Source organism: Maniola jurtina, chromosome 26 (genome assembly GCF_905333055.1).
Source record: "Maniola jurtina chromosome 26, ilManJurt1.1, whole genome shotgun sequence".
Taxonomy (NCBI): domain Eukaryota; kingdom Metazoa; phylum Arthropoda; class Insecta; order Lepidoptera; family Nymphalidae; genus Maniola; species Maniola jurtina.
Window position 1 is genome coordinate 2,370,621 of NC_060054.1, and position 21,442 is coordinate 2,392,062.

General features: G+C 37.5%; 1 protein-coding gene and 1 long non-coding RNA gene across 14 annotated transcripts in view; one reads left to right on the forward strand and one right to left on the reverse strand.

The window, feature by feature from the left end:
* The window catches only part of LOC123878547 (zinc finger protein 358-like), a 139,904-nt gene that overhangs the window by 83,609 nt on the left and 34,853 nt on the right, over nt 1-21,442 (forward strand). Inside the window, exon 6 of one of the 13 annotated variants that reach the window (XM_045925803.1) lies at nt 17,823-18,409. The exons of 9 other annotated variants lie outside the window; for them this stretch is intronic. In XM_045925803.1, the coding sequence (XP_045781759.1) occupies nt 17,823-18,394 (572 nt within the window). In that variant the 3' untranslated portion in view covers nt 18,395-18,409. Of the gene's footprint in view, nt 1-4,999; nt 5,029-12,232; nt 12,945-16,455; nt 17,101-17,822; nt 18,410-21,442 lie in introns of those variants that run through there. 3 more of the 13 variants (XM_045925793.1, XM_045925790.1, XM_045925794.1) reach the window with 3 other exon arrangements.
* On the reverse strand, nt 6,545-14,632 carry LOC123878563. The gene is made up of 2 exons (XR_006798845.1): nt 14,366-14,632; nt 6,545-6,978 (listed from the first exon to the last, which is right to left on the reverse strand). It is a non-coding gene; the product is annotated as an uncharacterized LOC123878563 (long non-coding RNA).

Genomic DNA, 21,442 nt, shown 5'->3' on the forward strand with positions numbered 1-21,442 from the left:
ATATTGTTGTTGCAATCATCAATTTTAGCAAATAGTGAAAGAGAGTCGGCCAATCAGAGGTCACAACTACCGTCACACTTTCTGTCACACTGTGGTAGTAGGCATACCGAGTAATGAAAACAATTTTTCATTCTGTCGTCTAGGAAGTAGGGTTGCCACCTGCCGCTTTTTGATTTACAGGCTACCACCATCAAAAATACGGGGTTTAGATTTGAAGAAATTTGATTTGAAGTATTTGAAGAAATAGGCGGTGGTTCTCTCTGAAATGCATGAAAAGCCTATTTAGATATTTCAGTTTATTTGTAAGTTTTGTATTTTTTCTCTGTATGTTGCCGTGTCTTGATTGGTGAACTGTGTTTGCAATGTGGTTTTAAATAAAAGATTTATTTATTTAAATAGCTTTTAAAAACTTAGTTTTGTAAAGCAAAATGTTATACATTTCATGCATACAATCTTTTCATTTTAACTTAAAATTACATTTAATTTGTAATTCCACCTTCACAGTATCAATACTATGGCCGTAGCCAGGAATCGATTGCGGGAGAGGTTTTATTAGGGCCGGAACTGAATCCTGTCACGAGGAAAAAAACATTCGCTCAACTTTATGGGCTAATTACCTGGTTAGTGGAATTTCGCCTTTCAATTTGACAGTGAGATAAAATACAACAATAAAAAAGCGCGAGCGCAGTGAGCGTAAGTGTTTTTGGTTCAATGCAGAAAAAATTAAAGTGAAAGGGAAACGAGTTTAGCCATAGCAAGATTTTATTTTTAAAGCTTCCTATCCATACTAATATTACGAATACGACAGTATATATTCTATTTGCCTATCTATTTGTTACCCTTTCACGGCCCATCTTCTTTACCAAAATTTTGGTACTTACTATTCAGAGGTAACTTGCATCCCAGACATTTTTTTTAGGCGGCTTTTTAGCCCGGAAAATCCCCCAAGGAATTTTTAAAAATCTAAATTCATGCAAACGAAATTGCGGGGTTTACACCAAGTAATACAAATTCAAAACGCGAGTGAAGTGAGCGCGAAATGTTTGATATATTTCCAAAAAAAAAATTGGTAAGCAAATGCAAGAAATAGTGTAAGTATTATTTTAGGCTTAGGTTTTTGACGGCTTCCCAGGCGCAGTCGCCATTTCTAAATTTCTGGTCTGGTGGGAGGCTTCGGTCATGGCTAGTTATATGGTTAGTATGGCCCTAACGGCCAAGAAATTAGACTGCATCATCAGTTACCACTAGAAAAGATTAAAGTCACGGGCTAACTTGTATAAAAAAAGGCTTACATCCTCAAACCAAGCCCCGCCGCCTTGGCTACGACCATGATCAATATCGAGTGGGTTTCGGCTACGCATTGCCGCAAAAGGAAAATATTCTTTCTACTGGACATAACGTCAGTGTTTGATTTCGCCAGCCAGCTCCTGCTGAATTTGTGAAAAACCAGCCAAGTGCGAGTCAGACCCACGCACCGAGGGTTCCGTATTCGGGTATTTTTTCCGACATTTTACTCAAGAAATCAAAAACTGTTATGCATTAAAAAAATATGCACAAAAATAAATAAAAATCTGTTTTAGAATGAACAGGTAAAGCCCTTTCATATGATAACCCACTTGATATATGTAGTTATCTTACTTTGAAAATTGAAAATACTAATATTTGTTCATGAACACATGACAGATGGATAGAAGGACAGATGGACAGACGGACAGACGGAAAGACTGACAGACTGACAGACAACGAAGTGATCCTATAAGAGTTCTTTTTTGCTTTTGAGTTACGGAACCCTAAAAATATTTAGTTTTATTTGCCCCGTATTTTATTTTCATAATTACAGGTTTCTGTATCCTGAAATACGGGGTAACGAGTAAAATACGGGGCCTCTGGCAACCCTATTCGGAAAACACTGTCACATTCAAGTTAATGTCAAATATTTTGTTTTCAATTACAGAAAGCTGCATCAATCATTATTACAATATTTTCTTTGTTGTGATTGGCTGAATTTTTGAGTTTCAGCCAATAAACAGACTGTTTGCCAATTAAACGTCATAACAATATAAATGCCAGAAAGTTTAACCAAATAAAACAAACTTAATGAGAACTTAGTGAGAATGCAAACGGCACACAATTTATAATACATATTATGTTAGTCGTATATAATAGATATTATAGTAGTCGTTCACTTTGGTAATAGTCAGATTGTCATCAGTAAAATTGATATTGGTTGATGTATCGTAAATTATTGTTTCGGTGACAAATATTTTTATAATCTATTTATCTTTGAACAGAATGGAATAGAATGAAATGAAATGGAATACAATGATAAATTTTTATTCCTGTAAACTTTTAGGTAAACTTCAAAGTGTTTTTGAATGGTCAGAAAAATTTACCACTGGTTCGGAATGCCGTTCCTACGTTTTCTAGGGTTTCGTACCTCAAAACGAAAAACGGAACTCTTATAGGATCACTTTGTTGTCTATCTCTCTGTCTGTCGTGTGTGTCAAGAAAACCTCTAGGGTACTTCCCGCTGACTCAAAACCATGAAATTTGGCAGGTAACCTAACTGCGTAATTTTGGCTAGTTTTTTTAATCGATAAAGAAAGTTTGCGACATTGTTCAATAAAAAATTTGGACTCCAACTCCTCAATCCTGATGTTGCAGGGGACCTGACTACTAAAGCTAATGGGATTTAAAAAGTGTCGATTATTAATTGATATTGAAGGTATCTATACCAAGTAAACACTTTGTCGTTGACCACGAGGACCCAAGTCCTCAACCTTGATGCTGTAAGAAATGGTGATCCCTCGGGATTTGAGTGGTACAGAAACAAGTTGCATCCCAGGGACGGGCTTTTACGGAGAGGCAACTTTTGTTCTGGGAAATGAAAGGATCGGGATTTTTAAAAACCTAAATCCACGCGAGCAAAGCTGTGGGCATTAGCTAGTTGTAAATATATTTAAAAGCTACTATAAGATAATAGATAAGGTACTTATATTAATTTTATTGTATGGCAGCGCGCGGTTTTAAATTATAAATTGCACGTCCTGTCCTTTTCTGTAATACATTTTTTTCTCAATATCTATCGCTTCATCTCATAGCAAGAGTCCGTAAGACATAATACAGTGAATATAGGCAAAATATACAATTTTTGCAGTTTCCACGTCAGTACCTGTTGAATTTTTCTAACAGTGTAAGCAGCAGAGCTGAGTTTACCATCAAGTGTTGATATGTGGGTGTTCCATAGAAGATTTGCATCTAACGTTATACCGAGAAACACGGGGTTCTCCTTTATTTTATTAATCAATGAATTTATGTCATTTAAGGTCCTGGTATTGGGCAGTGTGAATTGAACACACTTAGATTTCTTTGCATTTGGAATTGATTTGGAAGTAAATTGTTAGCAATAAATCAGAGAGTGACCTGTGATATGGCATTACATATTATAGTATACATTGTCAAAAATTACAATATTAAAGCTGTGCGTATTGCGTGAGGAATTGCGTATTGCGTGAGGAATAGGTGCAAATTTCAGGGTTTGATGCATGCGCTATTGCCAGCAAACATGAGACATATTTTTATCTACAGGCAACGTCTGAGTAGGTAACGCATACGTCTAACGCAAGTTGAAATGTACCAGTGTATTTAGTTAGACCTATCGACAAGTTTGGAGTCGGGTGCAGTCTAAATGTGGCCCGTGTGTTTAGATTGTCAGTTTCTGTCAGTTTCACGTGTCGTCCCCCGCACTTCACCACCCCGCTTGCACAAATCGAGACAGCACGAAATTTTCAAGATTTCTGGGTGTAATTTCTGGTTTTCGTAGTTCCAACATAATTATAACAATATAAAATATATAACGATAATTTTTTTACTAAATATTCATTAAATTTTCTAGGTCTGTGGTTTTTCCAAATTTCATTAAATTGCTTCGTTGTCTAGAAAAACGAGCACAAAGTTGGGTCTTTTTTTAAAGAAAAATACAAATCTTTGAGCCCCTGTAATTTTAAAACTACATATTTTTAGAAAAATCTAAAACACCACAGACACAGATATTAGTTTCTAGACTATGTCTGCAAAATTTCATGGACTTTGGTTGCTTAATATTCAAATGAAATGGGAACTACGATTGTATGGAGTAAGTGACGGAGAGAGCCCTGTTAATGATCAAAATGTCATAAAAATGAATGTCGTTGTCGTTTTTAGTGATACACGTCCATTGTTGGATGTACTCGTAGGTCTCTTGTAGAGATTTCCACACGCCGCCGTTTGTAGTTAGTGGTTCCCTGCAATTTTTTTAACATATTCCTTCCATTTAGTTGAGGGTCTGCCACTGCGCTTTTCCGTGCGGGGTCCCCATTCTAGCACCTTGGGACCCCAACGTCTATCGATTCTTCGAACTATGTGCCCTATCCATAATTTTTTGAATTTTTTTTGGAGTTTCTTATTTTTTTCAAAATAATGGAAATGTGAACACTTTGGTTTGTAATGTAGATGATAGGACAGCATTGTTGCGCTTCGAATAAGCCCATTTTCATCTCAGTAAGACCAAAACTTTGAGAGATATGATTGTTTTCGTACACCTATAAGAATATTTCAACAAAAAAAAAACAAAATGGCTGTCACACAGGAAGGAAGTGCATTGGGCCCAAGTTTAGAGTGTATTTGTACTTAAAAATAGTTGTTATATAAGTGTTTAAAATATCGCTAGTTCATGCCCCGACACACTGTATAATATAAAAATTTAACTATACTTAGTAATATACAAATATCCCACTCGGGCCAAATCAAAAACCCCGTTGTTTCGTCGCTAAAAATACGATTTACATCGTGTGTCTTCACTATATCTGTGAATTAAATAAATGGTACTTCTTTACAGTTAATTTGCTTTCACTATGTTTTATGACCTAGTTAAGATTCGAAGGTTCCACTTTCTGCAACATTCAAATTATCGTTTAAAAAGTTCATGTAAATATATGTTTCGTTCTATCTGTTCTAGGTAATGGGATATACGTAGACTTCACAGAAACAGTCGACGAGGACGGCGAAAAACGTTTCATTTGCAACGTTTGCAGCAAACCTTTCAAGAAGCGGGATTTGTTCGCGGGACACTACAAGTACATCCATCTCAAGATACGACCAGTGTTTCGCAGCTGCCATCTTTGCGACGTAAAAGTCAAAAACCACTTTCACTCTTTACATTTGGAGGAATGCCACGGAATACCAAGGCCATCTTGCGGCGCGTGCGGAAAGAAATTTGCACGAAAGTGCCAAGTGTTGCGGCACCAAAAGTTCCACCATATGGGCGAAAGGAATTACCAATGTGAGGTGTGCGATATGAGGTTCTTTGGTGCCGGCAGACTAAATTTACATATGGTTAAACATGAGCCGGATAGACCCTTCAAGTGTGAGTTTTGTGAAAAGGCTTTCAAGAGGAAGATAACCCTGAAGATTCACACCATGATACATACAGATACGAGGCGCAAAGTGTGTCACATATGCCAGGCGGCTTTCGTGCAGCGCAGCAGTTTGACATACCACATGACGAAGAAACACCCCAATGCCGCTTTCCCAACCGGGAGCAGCAACTAAAATGGCTGCATCCGTGTAAGCAGCGCCAAAAATCAAAATAGTTGTCTACCTTTCTCATCGAGACTTAGATAATATTGTTTTCCGCTTACAACGCTTTTACTTGTGCTATAAGACCTACCTATCTGCCTTTCATGATATTAGGTCAACGAGAAGGACCCTATAGGTTTTCTTGACAGACACGACGGACGGACGGTCAGGCAGACAGACAGACAGACAGACAGGCTGACAGACCGACAGACAGACAACAAAGTGATCCTATAAGGGTTCCGTTTTTCCTTTTGAGGTACGGAACCCTAAAAAATTAACATTACTTCTGCTAACAGAATATCTAGCTCATTCTTTGCGTAAGGAAGCGGTCTGGCAGTTTAGCGCAATAACAAAGCCAGTATTCTTTTTTTTCTCTCTCGTCTGGATTTACAAAGATTAGCCAATGTCAAGTTTGTAATTATTTGTAATAAGTTAGTTAAACTATACAAGTATGGACCCCGTCTGTGCCGGCGCTCGCCGACACACGCACGGCACCCCGTTAGAGCGCTTTCCAGTCAATTTTAACAAAAAAAAAAACACTCCAAAAAGGCAGAGCACGCCCACACCAACACAGACGAAGTCCGCCAGTATTCTTGGTATAACTACTTAATTTATAATTATTATATTTATAATATAATATAATCTGTATATTTAAAAAAAATTGCATACTTTACTTTTTACCTTTGCAGTAAATTAGAGTCTTACGCTAGGACTATAAGAGTAAGCGAACAGTGTAGTTTGAGGTTATTTTATGTGCTTAAAAATATGTTGTAAAATTGAGTTGGCAAAACAAGTTTAGAAGTAGATCACTTTTAATAAAATATCATTTAAGCTGTATTAAACTGTGCGCCATTATTAGGTTTTAAGGCCAAAACCCTTCTCTCTAATATGCGCCATTATTAGAGAGAAGGGTTTTGGCCATAGGCTGCCATGCTGGCCGAGTGCAAATTGGTAGACTTCATACACCTTTGAGAACATTTTGGAGACCTCTCAAGCTTGCAGGTTTCCTCATGATGTTTTCCATCACCGTTAATGCAAGTGATATTTTTATTATTATATCAGAAGTGCTTAGAGTTTTCCAAATGTTTGTCCTAATTATTCTTGAACAGAGCTTGACATAACCACATTTTTGGGCAATTTATTCCATATCATATCAAACAACTCAGTTGGCCAGAAAGTGTGTTAATGGATTTGACGATGCCAATTGATATTTGATTGCTTAAAACACACATAACTCCGAAAAGTTAGAGGTGCGTACCAGGAGTCGAACCCCCGACCTCCGATTAGGAAGCGGACATCCTAACCATAGGCGCTTACAGCAAGCGTTATTTTTAGTTAATATATTTGCTAATTAAATACGACCTGGCCATATCATTAAATGCCATCATTTCATGAAATTGGCACTTCATGAAATGGGTAAATTCTCGTTAAGGTCCCGGTCATTTCGATCGATAAAAAAATAATTCTGGTCTTCAACTGTAATACCAAAGTGGTCCTAAGTTACTGAAGCTGTAATAAAAGGTATCATTTATTAGTTTTAAGGTTTGTTTTGAAGTAATAAAATTCTGAACGTATCACAAACATTGTTTTACTTTATTTGTCAACCTTACATTTCTCACTCTCTAGTGGAATCACGTGCATTTGTATTTGTATGTATTTCTTCGATTTAGACTTACTAGTGTAAATTAAAAATTTATAACACCCCCGACAAGTGAAGGTTACAGTAAGTAGAAAAGAGCTGATAACATTCAAACGGCTGAACCGATTTTCTTGGATTATAGCTAAGAACACTCTCGATGAAGCAACCTTTCAAACAAAAAAAACTAAATTAAAATCGGTTCATTAGTTTAGGCGCTACGGTGCCACAGACAGATAGATACACAGATACACACGTCAAACTTATAACACCCCTATTTTTGGATCGGGGGTTAAAAATATGTTGTAGGATGTAAATAACACTGGTTAAGGCTATCCTTGTCAAAGATCCCCCGTCGATTTCCTACGTATGATATTATTGTTCTTATCCTTATCTGCCCTGGTTCGTGCATTCTCGGTTCCTAGATCGGTACATTTGTGATATCCAATTCAAATTGCTGTGATTGGCTGAATTTACCATGTTCTTGCTGCGACAGTGAGTTTGAGCCACTAGCGGAACAATGTTAGCCAGTCAGAAATGATTGCAATTAGTCAACCTGTTTGACGTCCGTGTTCTGTTTTCGATTACATAAAAGAAAATATTGTTGTTGCAATCATCAATTTTAGCAAATAGTGAAAGAGAGTCGGCCAATCAGAGGTCACAACTACCGTCACACTTTCTGTCACACTGTGGTAGTAGGCATACCGAGCAATGAAAACAATTTTTTTTTTTGATTTGAAGTATTTGAAGAAATAGGCGGTGGTTCTCTCTGAAATGCATGAAAAGCCTATTTAGATATTTCAGTTTATTTGTAAGTTTTGTATTTTTTATCTGTATGTTGCCGTGTCTTGATTGGTGAACTGTGTTTGCAATGTGGTTTTAAATAAAAGATTTATTTATTTAAATAGCTTTTAAAAACTTAGTTTTGTAAAGCAAAATGTTATACATTTCATGCATACAATCTTTTCATTTTAACTTAAAATTACATTTAATTTGTAATTCCACCTTCACAGTATCAATACTATGGCCGTAGCCAGGAATCGATTGCGGGAGAGGTTTTATCAGGGCCGGAACTGAATCCTGTCACGAGGAAAAAAACATTCGCTCAACTTTATGGGCTAATTACCTGGTTAGTGGAATTTCGCCTTTCAATTTGACAGTGAGATAAAATACAACAATAAAAAAGCGCGAGCGCAGTGAGCGTAAGTGTTTTTGGTTCAAGGACAGATGGACAGACGGACAGACGGAAAGACTGACAGACTGACAGACAACGAAGTGATCCTATAAGAGTTCTTTTTTGCTTTTGAGTTACGGAACCCTAAAAATATTTAGTTTTATTTGCCCCGTATTTTATTTTCATAATTACAGGTTTCTGTATCCTGAAATACGGGGTAACGAGTAAAATACGGGGCCTCTGGCAACCCTATTCGGAAAACACTGTCACATTCAAGTTAATGTCAAATATTTTGTTTTCAATTACAGAAAGCTGCATCAATCATTATTACAATATTTTCTTTGTTGTGATTGGCTGAATTTTTGAGTTTCAGCCAATAAACAGACTGTTTGCCAATTAAACGTCATAACAATATAAATGCCAGAAAGTTTAACCAAATAAAACAAACTTAATGAGAACTTAGTGAGAATGCAAACGGCACACAATTTATAATACATATTATGTTAGTCGTATATAATAGATATTATAGTAGTCGTTCACTTTGGTAATAGTCAGATTGTCATCAGTAAAATTGATATTGGTTGATGTATCGTAAATTATTGTTTCGGTGACAAATATTTTTATAATCTATTTATCTTTGAACAGAATGGAATAGAATGAAATGAAATGGAATACAATGATAAATTTTTATTCCTGTAAACTTTAAGGTAAACTTCAAAGTGTATTTGAATGGTCAGAAAAATTTACCACTGGTTCGGAATGCCGTTCCTACGTTTTCTAGGGTTTCGTACCTCAAAACGAAAAACGGAACTCTTATAGGATCACTTTGTTGTCTATCTCTCTGTCTGTCGTGTATGTCAAGAAAACCTCTAGGGTACTTCCCGTTGACTCAAACCATGAAATTTGGTAGGTAACCTAACTGCGTAATTTTGGGTAGTTTTTTTAATCGATAAAGAAAGTTTGCGACATTCTTCAATAAAAAATTTGGACTCCAACTCCTCAATCCTGATGTTGCAGGGGACCTGACTACTAAAGCTAATGGGATTTAAAAAGTGTCGATTATTAATTGATATTGAAGGTATCTATACCAAGTAAACACTTTGTCGTTGACCTTGAGGACCCAAGTCCTCAACCTTGATGCTGTAAGAAATGGTGATCCCTCGGGATTTGAGTGGTACAGAAACAAGTTGCATCCCAGGGACGGGCTTTTACGGAGAGGCAACTTTTGTTCTGGGAAATGAAAGGATCGGGATTTTTAAAAACCTAAATCCACGCGAGCGAAGCTGTGGGCATTAGCTAGTTGTAAATATATTTAAAAGCTACTATAAGATAATAGATAAGGTACTTATATTTTTATTGTATGGCAGCGCGCGGTTTTAAATTATAAATTGCACGTCCTGTCCTTTTCTGTAATACATTTTTTTCTCAATATCTATCGCTTTATCTCATAGCAAGAGTCCGTAAGACATAATACAGTGAATATAGGCAAAAAATACAATTTTTGCAGTTTCCACGTCAGTACCTGTTGAATTTTTCTAACAGTGTAAGCAGCAGAGCTGAGTTTACCATCAAGTGTTGATATGTGGGTGTTCCATAGAAGATTTGCATCTAACGTTATACCGAGAAACACGGGGTTCTCCTTTATTTTATTAATCAATGAATTTATGTCATTTAAGGTCCTGGTATTGGGCAGTGTGAATTGAACACACTTAGATTTCTTTGCATTTGGAATTGATTTGGAAGTAAATTGTCACACTAATATTATAAAGGCGAAAGTTTGTATGTGTGTGTGTGTGTGTGTGTGTGTGTGTGTGTGTGTGTGTGTGTGTGTGTGTGTGTGTGTGTGTGTGTGTGTGTGTATGTTTGTTACTCCTTCACGCTAAAACTACTGGACGGATTGGGCTGAAATTTAGAATGGAGATAGATTATACTCTGGATTAGCACATAGGCTACTTTTTATCCCGGAAAATCAAAGAGTTCCCACGGGATTTTCAAAAAACTACATCCACGCGAACGAAGTCGCGGGCATCAGCTAGTTAGCAATAAATCAGAGAGTGACCTGTGATATGGCATTACATATTATAGTATACATTGTCAAAAATTACAATATTAAAGCTGTGCGTATTGCGTGAGGAATTGCGTATTGCGTGAGGAATAGGTGCAACTTTCAGGGTTTGATGCGTGCGCTATTGCCAGCAAACATGAGACATATTTTTATCTACAGGCAACGTCTGAGTAGGTAACGCATACGTCTAACGCAAGTTGAAATGTACCAGTGTATTTAGTTAGACCTATCGACAAGTTTGGAGTCGGGTGCAGTCTAAATGTGGCCCGTGTGTTTAGACTGTCAGTTTCTGTCAGTTTCACGTGTCGTCCCCCGCACTTCACCACCCCGCTTGCACAAATCGAGACAGCACGAAATTTTCAAGATTTCTGGGTGTAATTTCTGGTTTTCGTAGTTCCAACATAATTATAACAATATAAAATATATAACGATAATTTTTTTACTAAATATTCATTAAATTTTCTAGGTCTGTGGTTTTTCCAAATTTCATTAAATTGCTTCGTTGTCTAGAAAAACGAGCACAAAGTTGGGTCTTTTTTTAAAGAAAAATACAAATCTTTGAGCCCCTGTAATTTTAAAACTACATATTTTTAGAAAAATCTAAAACACCACAGACACAGATATTAGTTTCTAGACTATGTCTGCAAAATTTCATGGACTTTGGTTGCTTAATATTCAAATGAAATGGGAACTACGATTGTATGGAGTAAGTGACGGAGAGAGCCCTGTTAATGATTAAAATGTCATAAAAATGAATGTCGTTGTCGTTTTTAGTGATACACGTCCATTGTTGGATGTACTCGTAGGTCTCTTGTAGAGATTTCCACACGCCGCCGTTTGTAGTTAGCGGTTCCCTGCAATTTTTTTAACATATTCCTTCCATTTAGTTGAGGGTCTGCCACTGCGCTTTTCCGTGCGGGGTCCCCATTCTAGCACCTTGGCACCCCAACGTCTATCGATTCTTCGAACTATGTCCCCTGTCCATCATTTTACGAATTTTTTTTGGAGTTTCTTATTTTTTTCAAAATAATGGAAATGTGAACACTTTGCTTTGTAATGTAGACGATAGGACAGCATTGTTGCGCTTCGAATAAGCCCATTTTCATCTCAGTAAGACCAAAACTTTGAGAGATATGATTGTTTTCGTACACCTATAAGAATATTTCAACAAAAAAAAACAAAATGGCTGTCACACAGGTAGGAAGTGCATTGGGCCCAAGTTTAGAGTGTATTTGTACTTAAAAAAAATTGGTTGTCTGTAAAGTCGGTTTACTGACGATAGTTGAACGTGACAACAAAGGCCGCCTACCAAAAGGTAACGCCGTACCTAACGTAACGCCGCATGAGTCATGTTTTTTCGTACGTGCAGCCGGCTGTATCGAATTATAAGACGTTGTCACGTCAAAATAGTTGTTATATAAGTGTTTAAAATATCGCTAGTTCATGTCCAGACACACTATAATATAATAATTAACTATACTTAGTAATATACAAATATCCCACTCGGGCCAAATCAAAAACCCCGTTGTTTCGTCGGGAAAAATACGATTTACATCGTGTGTCTTGACTATATCTGTGAATTAAATAATATGTTAGTTTTATAGAATGTACTTCTTTACAGTTAATTTGCTTTCACTATGTTTTATGACCTAGTTAAGATTCGAAGGTTCCACTTTCTACAACATTCAAATTATCGTTGAAATAGTTCATGTAAATATATGTTTCGTTCTATCTGTTCTAGGTAAAGTGATATACGTAGACTTCACACAAACAGTCGACGAGGACGGCGAAAAACGTTTCACCTGCAACGTTTGCAGCAAACCTTTCAAGAAGCGGAATTTGTTCGTGATACACTACAAGTATAACCATCTCAAGATACGATCGGTGTTTCGCAGCTGCCATCTTTGCGACGTAAAAGTCAAAAACAACTTTCACTCTTTACATTTGGAGGAATGCCACGGAATACCGAGGCCATCTTGCGGCGCGTGCGGAAAGAAATTTGCAAAAAAGTGCCAAGTGTTGCGGCACCAAAAGTTCCACCATATGGGCGAAAGGAATTTCCAATGTGAGGTGTGCGATATGAGGTTCTTTTGTGCCGGCAGACTAAATGTACATATGGTTAAACATGAGCCGGATAGACCCTTCAAGTGTGAGTTTTGTAAAAAGGCTTTCAAGAGGAAGATAACCCTGAAGACTCACACCATGATACATACAGATACGAGGCGCCAAGTGTGTCAGATATGCCAGGCGGCTTTCGTGCAGCGCAGCAGTTTGACATACCACATGACGAAGACACACCCCAATGCCGCTTTCCCAACCGGGAGCAGCAACTAAAATGGCTGCATCCGTGTAAGCAGCGCCAAAAATCAAAATAGTTGTCTACCTTTCTCATCGAGACTTAGATAATATTGTTTTCCGCTTACAACGCTTTTACTTGTGCTATAAGACCTACCTATCTGCCAAATTTCATGATATTAGGTCAACGAGAAGGACCCTATAGGTTTTCTTGACAGACACGACGGACGGACGGTCAGGCAGACAGACAGACAGACAGACAGGCTGACAGACCGACAGACAGACAACAAAGTGATCCTATAAGGGTTCCGTTTTTCCTTTTGAGGTACGGAACCCTAAAAAATTAACATTGCTTCTGCTAACAGAATATCTAGCTCATTCTTTGCGTAAGGAAGCGGTCTGGCAGTTTAGCACAATAACAAAGCCAGTTTTCTTTTTTTTCTCTCTCGTCTGGCTTTACAAAGATTAGCCAATGTCAAGTTTGTAATTATTTGTAACAAGTTAGTTAAACTATACAAGTATGGACCCCGTCTGTGCCGGCGCTCGCCGACATACGCACGGCACCCCGTTAGAGCGCTTTCCAGTCAATTTTAACAAAAAAAAACACTCCAAAAAGGCAGAGCACGCCCACACCAACACAGACGAAGTCCGCCAGTATTCTTGGTATAACTACTTAATTTATAATTATTATATTTATAATATAATATAATCTGTATATTTAAAAAAAATTGCATACTTTACTTTTTACCTTTGCAGTAAATTAGAGTCTTACGCTAGGACTATAAGAGTAAGCGAACAGTGTAGTTTCAGGTTATTTTATGTGCTTAAAAATATGTTGTAAAATTGAGTTGGCAAAACAATTTTAGAAGTGGATCACTTTTAATAAAATATCACATAAGCTGTATTAAACTGTGCGCCATTATTAGGTTTTAAGGCCAAAACCCTTCTCTCTAATATGCGCCATTATTAGAGAGAAGGGTTTTGGCCATAGGAAGGTTAGGAGTTGGGTACCATGCTGGCCGAGTGCAAATTGGTAGACTTCATACACCTTTGAGAACATTTTGGAGACCTCTCAAGCTTGCAGGTTTCTCACGATGTTTTCCTTCACCGTTAAAGCAAGTGATATTTTTATTATTATATCAGAAGTGCTTAGAGTTTTCCAAATGTTTGACCTAATCATTCTTGAACTGGTTAACAGAGCCAGTTGATATTTGATTGCTTAAAACACACATAACTCCGAAAAGTTAGAGGTGCGTACCAGGAATCGAACCCCCGACCTCCGATTAGTTAACTGATATCCTAACCACTAGGCGCTTATAGCAAGCGTTATTTTGCGTTGACCAGTCAATAATTTTCGGTAAGCCAGAATTTATTTGCCAATTAAGAGGGGTCTCTCCGTCACTCGCTTCATACAAACGTAGTTCCGTACAAAACGTAGTTCTAAAACACCACAGACATAGATATTAGTTTCTAGAATATGTCTGCAAAATTTCATGGACTTTGGTTGCTTAATATTCAAATGAAATTGGAATTACGATTGTATGAAGCGAGTGACGGAGAGAGCCCTATTAAATACGACCTGGCCATATCATTAAATGCCACCATTTCATGAAATAGGCACTTCATTAAATGGGTAATTTCTCGTTAAGGTCCCGGTCATTTCGATCGATAAAAAAACAATTCTGGTCTTCAACTGTAATACCAAAGTGGTCCTAAGTTACGGAAGCTGTAATAAAAGGTATCATTTATTAGTTTTAAGGTTTGTTTTGAAGTAATAAAATTCTGAACGTATCACAAACATTGTTTTACTTTATTTGTCAACCTTATATTTCTCACTCTCTAGTGGGATCACGATTCACGTTGATCGTCGTTGTAACTGATGGAAGTTCACTGTTGGATATAGTAGGTCTCTTGTAGAATAGAATAGATTTTTATTCAAATAAACTTTTACAAGTGCTTTTAAATCGTCAAATAATTTACCACTGGTTCGGAATGCCGGTATAAAGTAGGATAGTGAGATTTCCACACGCCAGTTTGCAGTTAAATTCGTTTAAGGTATTCCTTCCATTTAGTTAGGGTCTGCCTCTGCGTTTTTCTTGCGGGGTCCCCATTCAGATAGCACCTTGGGAGTTGGGACCCCAACGTGTATCGGTTCTTCGACCTATGTGCCCTGTCCATTGCTACTTGAGCTTTGACACCCATTGAGCTATGTCGGTTACTCTGGTTCGTCTGTGGATCCCCTCTTTTTTTTTTTTTTAATAATAATAAATTTATTGAGCAAAACATAAACACATAAACACACAAATTTAAACACTGTTGAACAATGTACTAAGACTAGATTATTATACAATTTGGTACTTAACAAATTTTTGATGACAAAGTAAGATAATTAGTAATTAGTAAGATACTTTGTTTTTAATAAAATTTTGAGTGTTGCAAGATCTAGGACTGGCTATCCTAGCTAGATTAATTTATTTAGCTAGATTAGCTAGATTTTTTTTTAATTTGAATCGTCAAAAAATTCTGAATACAACTCTATCCATCACCCGCCGAGTGACTCTGAGCTTTCTAATATAACCTGCTAGATGATGCCCGCGACTCCGTCCGCGTGGATTTATGTTTATTTAAAAATCCCGTGGGAACTCTTTGCTTTTCCGGGATAAAAAGTAGCCGAAGTTAATTTTCGGGACGTTAGCTACCTCTGTACCCATATAAATCGGTTTAACGGATAGATTCTTAAGAGTCCCGTAGGAACTCTTTGATTTTTCGGGATAAAAAGTAGTATTTGTGCGTCCCCGGGATGTAAGCTAACTCTGTACCTTTCATTAAAATCGGTTCAGCGGTTAGCAGACAGACAGACAGACATACTTTCGCATTTATAATATTAGTATGGATAAGGAGATTAATAATACTATGCAATACTAACGACCTTACTAATAAACGTTGTATAGCGACTGTATTTATACATCGATTTTTCTCTTTCTGTCATCAATAATTTGACATTTGAAAGAAGACAAAAATTAGACAGATATACCTACAACGCTCATATTCAGGACATTCTGATACCAGGATCGGTATTATCGGGGCCCAAATTAAAGCATAATAATTAACTGTGCTTAGTAATAATTAAAGACAATTAATAAACCTTACACAAAAATCTCATTAGAATTTCGGAAAAAATAAAAACCCTGTGGCATTTCGTCGCGTGAAATACGATTCAATTCATGTATCGATGTATGTGTCTTCACTAAATCTGTGAACTAAACAAGTGTAAATTAAAAATTTATAACACCCCCGACAAGTGAAGGTTACAGTAACTAGAAAAAAGCTGATAACTTGCAAACGGCTGAACCGATTTTCTTGGATGATAGCTAAGAACACTCTCGATCAAGCCACCTTTCAAACAAAAAAAGCTAAATTAAAATCGGTTCATTCGTTTAGGCGCTACGATGGCACAGACAGATACACAGACACACAGATACACACGTCAAACTTATAACACCCCTCTTTTTGGGTCGGGGGTTAAAAAAATGTTAGTTTTATACTTCTTTATAGTTAAATTGCTTTCACTATTCATTTTCGACCTAGTCAAGACATAATTGTCCGCTTTTTACAACATTTTAGTTCAAAAAGTACAAGTAAATATATCTTTCGTTATATCTTTTCTAGGTCAAGCGTTATACGTAGACTTCACAGAAACAGTCGGCGAGGATGGCGAAAAACGTTTCACTTGCAACGCCTGCAGCAAACCTTTCAAGAATCGGAAATTTTTCGGCCAACACTACAGCCAGGTGCATCTTAAGAAGCGACCAGATCTACGCAGCTGCCATCTTTGTGATATCAAAGTCAAACAGCACTTACGCCCTTTCCACATGGAGGAACACCACGGAATCCCAGCGCCATCTTGCGGCGCTTGTGGAAAGAAATTCGGTAAAAAATCCGAAGTGTTACGGCACCAAAAATTCTACCACATGGGCGAATCGAAATACCGATGTGAACTTTGCGATTTGGGGTTCTTCACCAGCTATAGACTTAAAGTACACATGGCTAAACATAAGCCGGATAGACCGTTCAAGTGTGACTTATGTGAAAAGACTTTCAAGCAGAAGAAGTCATTGCAGTTACACATTATGGTACACATCGATATGAGACCCGAAGTGTGTCGGATATGCCAAGCGGCGTTTGTGCAGCACAGCAGTTTGAAATACCACATGACAAAGAAACATCCCAATGTTGCTTTCCCAACCGGAAGCCGCAGCTAAAATGGCTGTATCCGGTAAGCAATGCCAATATAACTCTCTCAGCAAAAGTCAGAGAGTTAAATATATATTTCCTCACAACCACAGAGTAAAAATTATCGACCTTTCCTCCCAGATCTTATATCCGAAACGTTATAATTATTATGCTACTAGCCGATGCCCGCGACTTCACCCGCGTGGATTTAGGTTCCGTGTAAGTCCCGTGGGACTTTGATTTTCCGGGATAAAATGTAGCCTATGTGCTAATCCAGGATATTATCTATCTCCATTATAAATTTCAGCCAAATCCGTCTAGTAGTTTTTGCGTGAAGGAGTAACAAACACACACACACACATACAAACTTTCGCCTTTATAAAATTGGTGTGATAATTAGCCTTGATTTTATTGTATTGCGAGGTGTGAAATGTAGAAGTATCGAATGCCGGAACAATGCTGTTTTCGTCTTGGGCGCTCCCAAGCCCCGTGCTTTATTCAGGATTCTAGATAAACACCCTCGCTACGCTCGTGAGTTATTCTAGAATCCTTCGTTACGCTTGGAATTTATCCCGGCGCCCGTAACGTAAGACGTTGCATTATCCCCATGTTGAATAATTTACTATTGTTCGTGATTTTCCTTGGACACCCTAGGGGCATGGCAATATATCTTCAAATTGAAGCGTCACTTACATGTTTCACCTAGATCGTTTATGCGATTAGCTTATATTTCATAGCAAACTAAGTAAAAACTAACTATACCAGAAAAAGTCCATAATAATTTCCTGTTCTATCTTTTCTAGGCAAAGCGTTAACCGAAGACTGCATGCAAACAACCAACGAACAAGGCGAGAAGAATTTCACCTGCAAAGTTTGCGCTAAAGCCTTCAAGCTCCTCCGAAATTTCAAACAGCACTATCGAGAAGTTCATCTCAAGCTGCGCCGTAAATTACAGGGTTGCAACCTCTGTGACCTCAAAGTCCCCAATTATATGAGAGCGTTCCATATGGATGAACACCATGGAATCCCTGCGCCGTCTTGTGGGGCTTGTGGGAGAAAATTCGCTTTCCCTTTCCAACTCTTGCAACACCAAAAGTTCCACCACTTGGGCGAATCTAACCACCATTGTAACGTTTGCGACAAGCGTTTCATAAACCGATTTAAACTGGAGGAACATCAGAAGGTGCATGATCCAGAATATAGACCGTTCGCATGTAAGTTATGCCAGAAATCCTTTAAATGGGAGAACAATTTCAAGACGCACATGCAGATTCATGCAGGCGACAAGCGGCATGTGTGCAAAGCGTGCGGTGCTGCGTTCGTTCAGCAGTCCAGCCTGCAATACCATCTGAGAAAGAAACATCCCAATGAGTAACTGGAAAGACATGCCAGCAACGGTTTCACGGTTCCTCTGGTTCATAAAATGTAAATGGTCAACGGTGATCACTTATCATCAGCTGGAGATAGCCTCGATTGATGTACATATTAAGAAACCGGCCAAGTGCGAGTCGTACTCGCCTACAAAGGATTCCGTACCCATCGCACGAGATTTTTTGTTTTTCTGAAACTATTCCCATTGAAATAATAAGTTACAATAGTTTATTAATCCATACTAATATTGTAAATGTGAAAGTGTATCTGTCTGTCTGCTAGCTATTCACGGTTCAAAATTTTAACCAATTTTGATAAAGTTTGGTACGGAGTTAGCTTACATCCCGGGGAAGGACATAGGCCACTTTTTATCTCGTAAAATCAAAGAGTTCCCGCGGGATTCTTAAAGGCCCATCCGTTTAACCGATTTATATGAAAGGTAGAGGTAGCTACTAGCTTGCATGGAATAGAATAAAAAAGATTTTTATTCAAATAAACTTTTACAAGTGCTTTTGAATCGTCAACCTACGAGAAGTTCCTACCGAGAAGAACCAGCAAGAAACTCGGCGGTTGCTCTTTTCAATTGTTCAATTTACAATAATATGCCGGAAGCTGACATAGGCAACTTTTTATCCCGGAAAATTTAAAAAGTTCCCACGGGATTTTTAAACAACCGAAATCCACGCAGACGAAGTCGCGGGCCTCATCTAGTTACTTATAAGATTTTATTGTAAGCCTGCGATTATATCTGTAAGTTTTACTCACGTAATTAATTGTCAGTAAATTACTAAATGTACTATAGTGTTTACATTAGTTTTTAACCCCCGACCCAAAAAGAGGGGTGTTATAAGTTTAACGTGTGTATCTGTGTATCTGTGTGTCTGTGTATCTGTGTATCTGTCTGTGGCATCGTAGCGCCTAAACGAATGAACCGATTTTAATGTACTTTTTTTTGTTTGAAAGGTGGCTTGATCGAGAGTGTTCTTAGCTATAATCCAAAAAAATTGGTTCAGCCGTTTAAGAGTTATCAGCTCTTTTCTAGTTTTCTTGTAGAAAAGAAGGTTAGATAACCGTTAGGTTCATAATATTATGTCAATTGTCAAGCTGTCAAGATGGACGTTGCCTAGATACATAATTATTTATTTGAAAATGATGTTTTGGAAAACTCAGATACTTTGTCGGGGGTGTTATAAATTTTTAATTTACGCTTGTGTCGTAAGTTAACCATGTACCGAAGCTATTTACGTGAGTAAAACTTACAGGTGTATCCACGGCCTGAACCTTAAAGTGGAAGCGACGGACCTTCCCGCGAAATTCAAATTTAATTTGGTTTTTCGCATTTTTTAAACTAACACGACAACGTAGGCTTATGGCATTTTCAATTGCGCCAATGGCAGTATCATCCTCACAGGTTTATATAAAAATCTTTACTTGAAAGGGTCCAGTTTAAGAAATTAGCTCTAGTATCGACTAATGTGTCAGAATTAGTCGATACTACAGCTAACTTCTTAACCTGGACCCTTTCAAGTAAAGATTTTTATATAAACCTGTGAGGATGATACTGCCATTGGCGCAATTGAAAATGCCATAAGCCTACGTTGTCGCATTAGTTTAAAAAATGCGAAAAACCAAATTAGAATTTCGCGGGCAGGCCCGTCTCATGCCCCTTAATGTAATCTGTAGTATTCGTGTATACTTAGTACTAATATTTTTATGATTAAAATAAGAATTTCATAAGAAGTTGTTTTTTTTCTTCAAACTGCCTTGTCCTACGCTATGTTAGTATGCAATATTATCGATTCAAAACATATTCAAAATTAAAAAAAAAAACCGGCCAAGTGCGAGTCAGAGTCGCGCACTGAGGGTTCCGTACTCGGGTATTTTTTCCAACATTTTGCAAGATAAGTCAAAAATTATTATACATAAATATAAATAAAAATCTGTTTCAGAATGTACAGGTAAAGCCCTTTCATATGATACCCCACTTGGTATAGTTATCTCACTTTGAAAATTGAAACACATTTTTAATTTTTTTTAATGATATAACCACAAATTCGCAGTTTTCAGATTTATTCCTGTACTTCTGCTATAAGACCTACCTACCTGCCTTTCATGATTCTAGGCCAACGGGAAGTAGGTACCCTATAGGTTTTCTTAACAGACATGACGGACAGACAGACAGACAACGAAGTGATTCTATGAGGGTTCCGTTTTTCCTTTTGAGGTACGGAACCCTAATTGAATTTTTTATTCAATTAAACTTTTACAAATACTTTTGAATCGTCAAAAGCATCTACCACTGATAAGGAATGTCTTTCCTACCGAGAAGAACGAGCAAGAAACTCGGCGGTTGCTCTTTTCTCTTTTTAATGATTTGAAATACAATATTACGCCATGTAAAAAAAGTCTCGCGCATTGCTGGAGCGAGCTGCAGGTCAAATCCACGCTTTTTTAACCCCCGACCCAAAAAGAGGGGTGTTATAAGTTTGACGTGTGTATCTGTGTATCTGTCTGTGGCATCGTAGCTCCTAAACTAATGAACCGATTTTAATTTAGTTTTTTTTTTGTTTGAAAGGTGGCTTGATCGAGAGTGTTCTTAGCTATAATTCAAGAAAATCGGTTCAGCCGTTTGAAAGTTACCAGCTCTTTTCTAGTTATTTCTGTAACCTTCGCTTGTCGGGGGTGTTATAAATTTTTAATTTACACTTGTTTCATTTACATAATCTTCGATTATATAATGTGCTTTTCTCAGGAGCATTTTTTTTCATCATCATAACCAACTAATACATAAATATATAGCATTTTAATTGCGACAATGGTAGTATCATCCTCACAGGTTTATATAAAAATCTTTACTTGAAAGGGTCCAGTTTAAGAAATTAGGTCTAGTATCGAATAAACTTACTTAATCTATAGGCAAATTTTCATCCCGGAAAACCAGAGTTCCAACGGGATTTTTCAAAAACCTTAATCCACGCGGACGAAGTCGTGGGCATCTAGTAATTTATAATATTCACCTAGGTAATTTATGCACTTAAAAAAACCGGCCAAG